At 48.2% G+C, this 3,868-nt stretch overlaps 1 protein-coding gene across 1 annotated transcript in view; it reads left to right on the top strand.

Annotated features, from left to right (window-relative positions):
* The window catches only part of Srp68 (signal recognition particle 68), a 31,313-nt gene that overhangs the window by 7,922 nt on the left and 19,523 nt on the right, over positions 1-3,868 (top strand). The window contains 3 exon segments of the mRNA XM_013347638.2: positions 944-1,139; positions 2,375-2,457; positions 2,708-2,825. Coding sequence (XP_013203092.1) covers positions 944-1,139; positions 2,375-2,457; positions 2,708-2,825 — 397 coding nt within the window.

The following is a 3,868-nucleotide window of genomic DNA, read 5'->3' as shown; positions in this document are numbered from 1 at the left end:
CAATCAGTGAACTTAGCAAGAGACTGTCTCAAAGTGGAGACTGTAGAGATGATGCCCTCGTTGACGTCTGACCTCCGAGTGCATGCACATAGACAAGACCAGCCTGGTCTACAGAGCTAGTTCCAGGACAGGCTCCAAAGCCACAGAGAAACCCTGTCTCAAAAAAAAAAAAAAAAAAAAAAAAAAGGCTGATAGCCAGGTGTGGTAGCGCATGCCTTTAATCCCAACATTTGAAAGGCCAAGGCAGGGAGGTCTCTGTGAGTTTGAGGCCAGCCTGATCTACAGAGTGAGTTTTAGGACAGCTTAGACTGCACAAAAAAACCCTGTCTCAAAAAAAAATCCTGAAGATCATAGCAGACTTAGGTTACTGCCCCATCAGGAAGTACGAGCTGTGGTCTGTGTTAGGTATTTAGTGTAGAATGAGGTGAGACAGGCTGGAGCCCCCACAGTCACACAGCTCGCAAGAAAGGCCGTGGGCTCCAGCACAGGCTCTAGTACAGTGCTTCATTGCTCTTGTTTTTTGGAAGTCTGTATGCTTGCTTGCTTGCTTGCTTGTTTGCTTGCTTGCTTGCTTGCTTGCTTGCTTGCTTGCTTGCTTTGAGATAGGGTCTCACTTTGTAGCCTAGGCTTCCCTGTATTTATGATCCCCCTACCTCAGCCTCCTATGTGCTAGAGTTCCCGGTGAGCATCACCGTGGCCGCATATTATCCTGCACTTAAGCTCTTGATTTCTACCTGGGCTCCAGTCCTAGGCTGGCCTGGTTTGAGTGGCAGAGGCTCTTCAGTGGGCTAGCCCTAGCAGGTGACTAGAAACGTGAGGTGGAGCCTAGCTGGTTCAGAGATGCTGGCCTGGAGCCTGTGCTGTGAGGATGGCGTCCTGAGGGAGGGACAGGGCACTGTCCCTCAGAGGAGAGCCTTCATTCATCGTCCACCCTCTGCTGTAGGTACTTGCTGCTGGTTCTGATGGATGCAGAAAGAGCCTGGAGCTATGCCATGCAACTCAAACAGGAAGCCAACACCGAGCCCCGAAAACGGTTTCACCTGCTGTCTCGCCTTCGCAAAGCCGTGAAGCATGCCGAGGAACTGGAACGCTTGTGTGAGAGCAACCGCGTGGATGCCAAGACCAAGCTAGAGGCTCAGGTCATTGTCTCCACATCCAGTTTTCCTTTATTGTGGAGACTAGAGTCATGCCTTTAAAAAGAACTACAGCTACAGAGTAGGTTGTTACCTTATACATCCACAGCCTCCTGCGGCCAGGCACGTGCTCCTGTAGCTACAGCTACAGAGTGAGTAGGTTGTTACCTTATACATCCACAGCCTCCTGCGACCAGGCACGTGCTCCTGTAGCTACAGCCCTGCCCTTCCTCTCAGAGGGTGAAGTTAGTGTCTCTTATTTTCAGCTCTTAGATTTTCATAATTAGCTGTAATACTTTGATGATAGTCAGGCTTCTTTTAGTACATAGGTAGAAAGTTTTATATTTTATACCTGGGAAAGTTCCCAGAAGTATTTTTGACAATCAGTTTGTTTTTAGAGATGATAATTTATATTCAATATATTTTAAGTTATTTTATGTGTATAGCTGTTTTGCCTGCATGTCTGTATTCTGTGTTCATGCTGGGGATGATAGATACAAAAGGTTATATTCAACCTGTTTTTGGTTTTGTTTTGTTTTGTTTTTTTGATTTTTTTTGAGATAGGGTTTCTCTGTAGCTTTGGAGCCTGTCCTGGAGCTAGCTCTTGTAGACCAGGCTGGCCTCAGATTCACAGAGATGCCCCTGCCCGAGTGCTGGGATTAAAGGCGTGCGCCACCACCGCCCGGCTAAGTTTTTCTCTTTAAAAGTCAACTTGATGGGGATGGAGAGGAGGTCAGTGACTAAGAGCACTGGCTGCTCTTACACAGGTCCTGGGTTCCTAGCACCCAGCATGGCAGCCTACAGCTGTCTGTAACTCAGGGGCTCCTCCGATTCCCCCTTCTGTCCTCCATCAGCACCAGGCATACATGTGCTACACAGACATATATGCAGGCAAAACACCTGCACACATTTGAATAAGGAAGAAAAGTTAACCTGATTTCCAGGCATGGTGGCACACACCTTTAGTACCAGCGCTCAGGTGGCAGAGGCAGGTGGAACTCTGTGAGTTCCAGGCCAGCCTGGTCTTCACAGTGAATTCCTTGCTGTCAAGAGTTAGAAACCATCCAGGGAGGGGCATGGGGCTAGAGCCCTGGTCACTGTGCTGAAGCAGGTTCTTTGGGCTGAGCATGACCTGCCTAGGATGTGCGGAGCCCTAGCTTCCTTCCATAGCACCCCAAAAGCAACTCAGAAGGCAAACCTGAGAAGCCCGCTGCTTAGCAGTTCTTTTCCACCCCTTGTAGGCCTACACAGCTTACCTCTCAGGAATGCTGCGCTTTGAACATCAAGAATGGAAAGCTGCCATTGAGGCTTTTAACAAGTGCAAGTAAGTCCTCCTGACCAGACGCAGGGGCTACTCTAGTTAAGGCACAGTCTCCGTGGAAGTTAGGACAGTTTGTTTTCCTTATAGCAAGTTTATTCTCTTTTTATCCTTAGACCATGCTACTCTGTAGTCAGTAAAATACCTTCAAAGGGCTTTTGTTTTTATTTTGACCATGTGGTCTTTTGTGAGTTTGTTTTCCTTAAATATGGCTGCCATAATGTCTGCCATGTGTCTGATGTTTGTTTGCTTGCAGAACTATCTATGAGAAGCTAGCCAGTGCGTTTACAGAGGAGCAGGCTGTGCTGTATAACCAGCGTGTGGAAGAGATCTCTCCCAACATCCGCTACTGTGCTTACAACATAGGTGAGCAGGCACCGAGGCCTTGTTCTTCTGCGGACATGGTTTGCTGGGAGGCTTATGTAACTTCTCTGTGTTAACATCCATCCTTGGCCTGAGGGTGTTTGCCTGTTTGGTCTTGGGTCTCACTATGTAGACCAGGCTGGCCTCACACTCTAGAGCCCCACCTGCCTCTGCCTCCCAAGTGCCGGGATTAAAGGCGTGCGCTGCTATACCTGGCTTGGCCTTAGTTCTGAAGACAGCAAAAGTAGAGCTGCTGATGTGTACTGCGGCACGTGACCCCGTGTACACACAGGTGGTGATGGTGGTGATGGTGATGAGCTGTCGGTGACAGCCTCACTCAGTCTACAGACTGGCTCTTTGGCTTCTGTCTGCATCCCTTTATCTTCTCTACTCCCCAAGAACCGTGTAGAGGCCCAGCCAGGGCTATATTTTACTTTCTCGGAGGAGTTTCAGGTCCACAGTGAAGCTAAGTGAAAGATGTGAGGATTTTCGTGCACGTTCTGAGCCCACGCCTGCATAGCCTCCCCCCCTACCATCTCCCACAGATGTTTTTATTTATGTGTTTGTGCCTGCCTGAGTTTATATGTACTGTGTGTATGTGTTGCCTAAGGAGGTTAGAGGAAGGCATCAGATCCCACGAACTAGGGCAGCTGACTGAGAGCTGCCTGGTAAGGTTACTGGGAACTGAGCCCAGGGCCTCTGTAAGAGCAGCAGACGCTCTTACTACTGAGCCGTCTCCAGCCTACCAGGGTAGTACTTTTGTACAGTTGCACCTACGTTAACATGCCATAATGTCTCAAAATCTATAATTAGTCCTATGGCTCAGCTTGACATTGAGTTCTTGAAAATTTAGATCAGTGTAATGACATGTATAATGACATGTAGCCACCATTCCTACCAGTGTTTTCAATGCCCCAGTCAGTTTGTTTTTGGAAAAACTTGTCTTCAGAGCAGAAAGTGTTGACCTGCTGTAGTAATGAATGGGTCCATTTCATTAGAGGGGAAAGTACGGTCACTCTGAATAAAAGATTTCTCTCTCTCTCTCTCTCTCTGT

Source organism: Microtus ochrogaster, chromosome 7 (assembly GCF_000317375.1).
Source record: "Microtus ochrogaster isolate Prairie Vole_2 chromosome 7, MicOch1.0, whole genome shotgun sequence".
In the NCBI taxonomy this organism is placed as follows: domain Eukaryota; kingdom Metazoa; phylum Chordata; class Mammalia; order Rodentia; family Cricetidae; genus Microtus; species Microtus ochrogaster.
The sequence above is the reverse complement of the archived record's forward strand: the minus strand, read 5'-3'. Positions and strand labels throughout refer to the sequence as shown.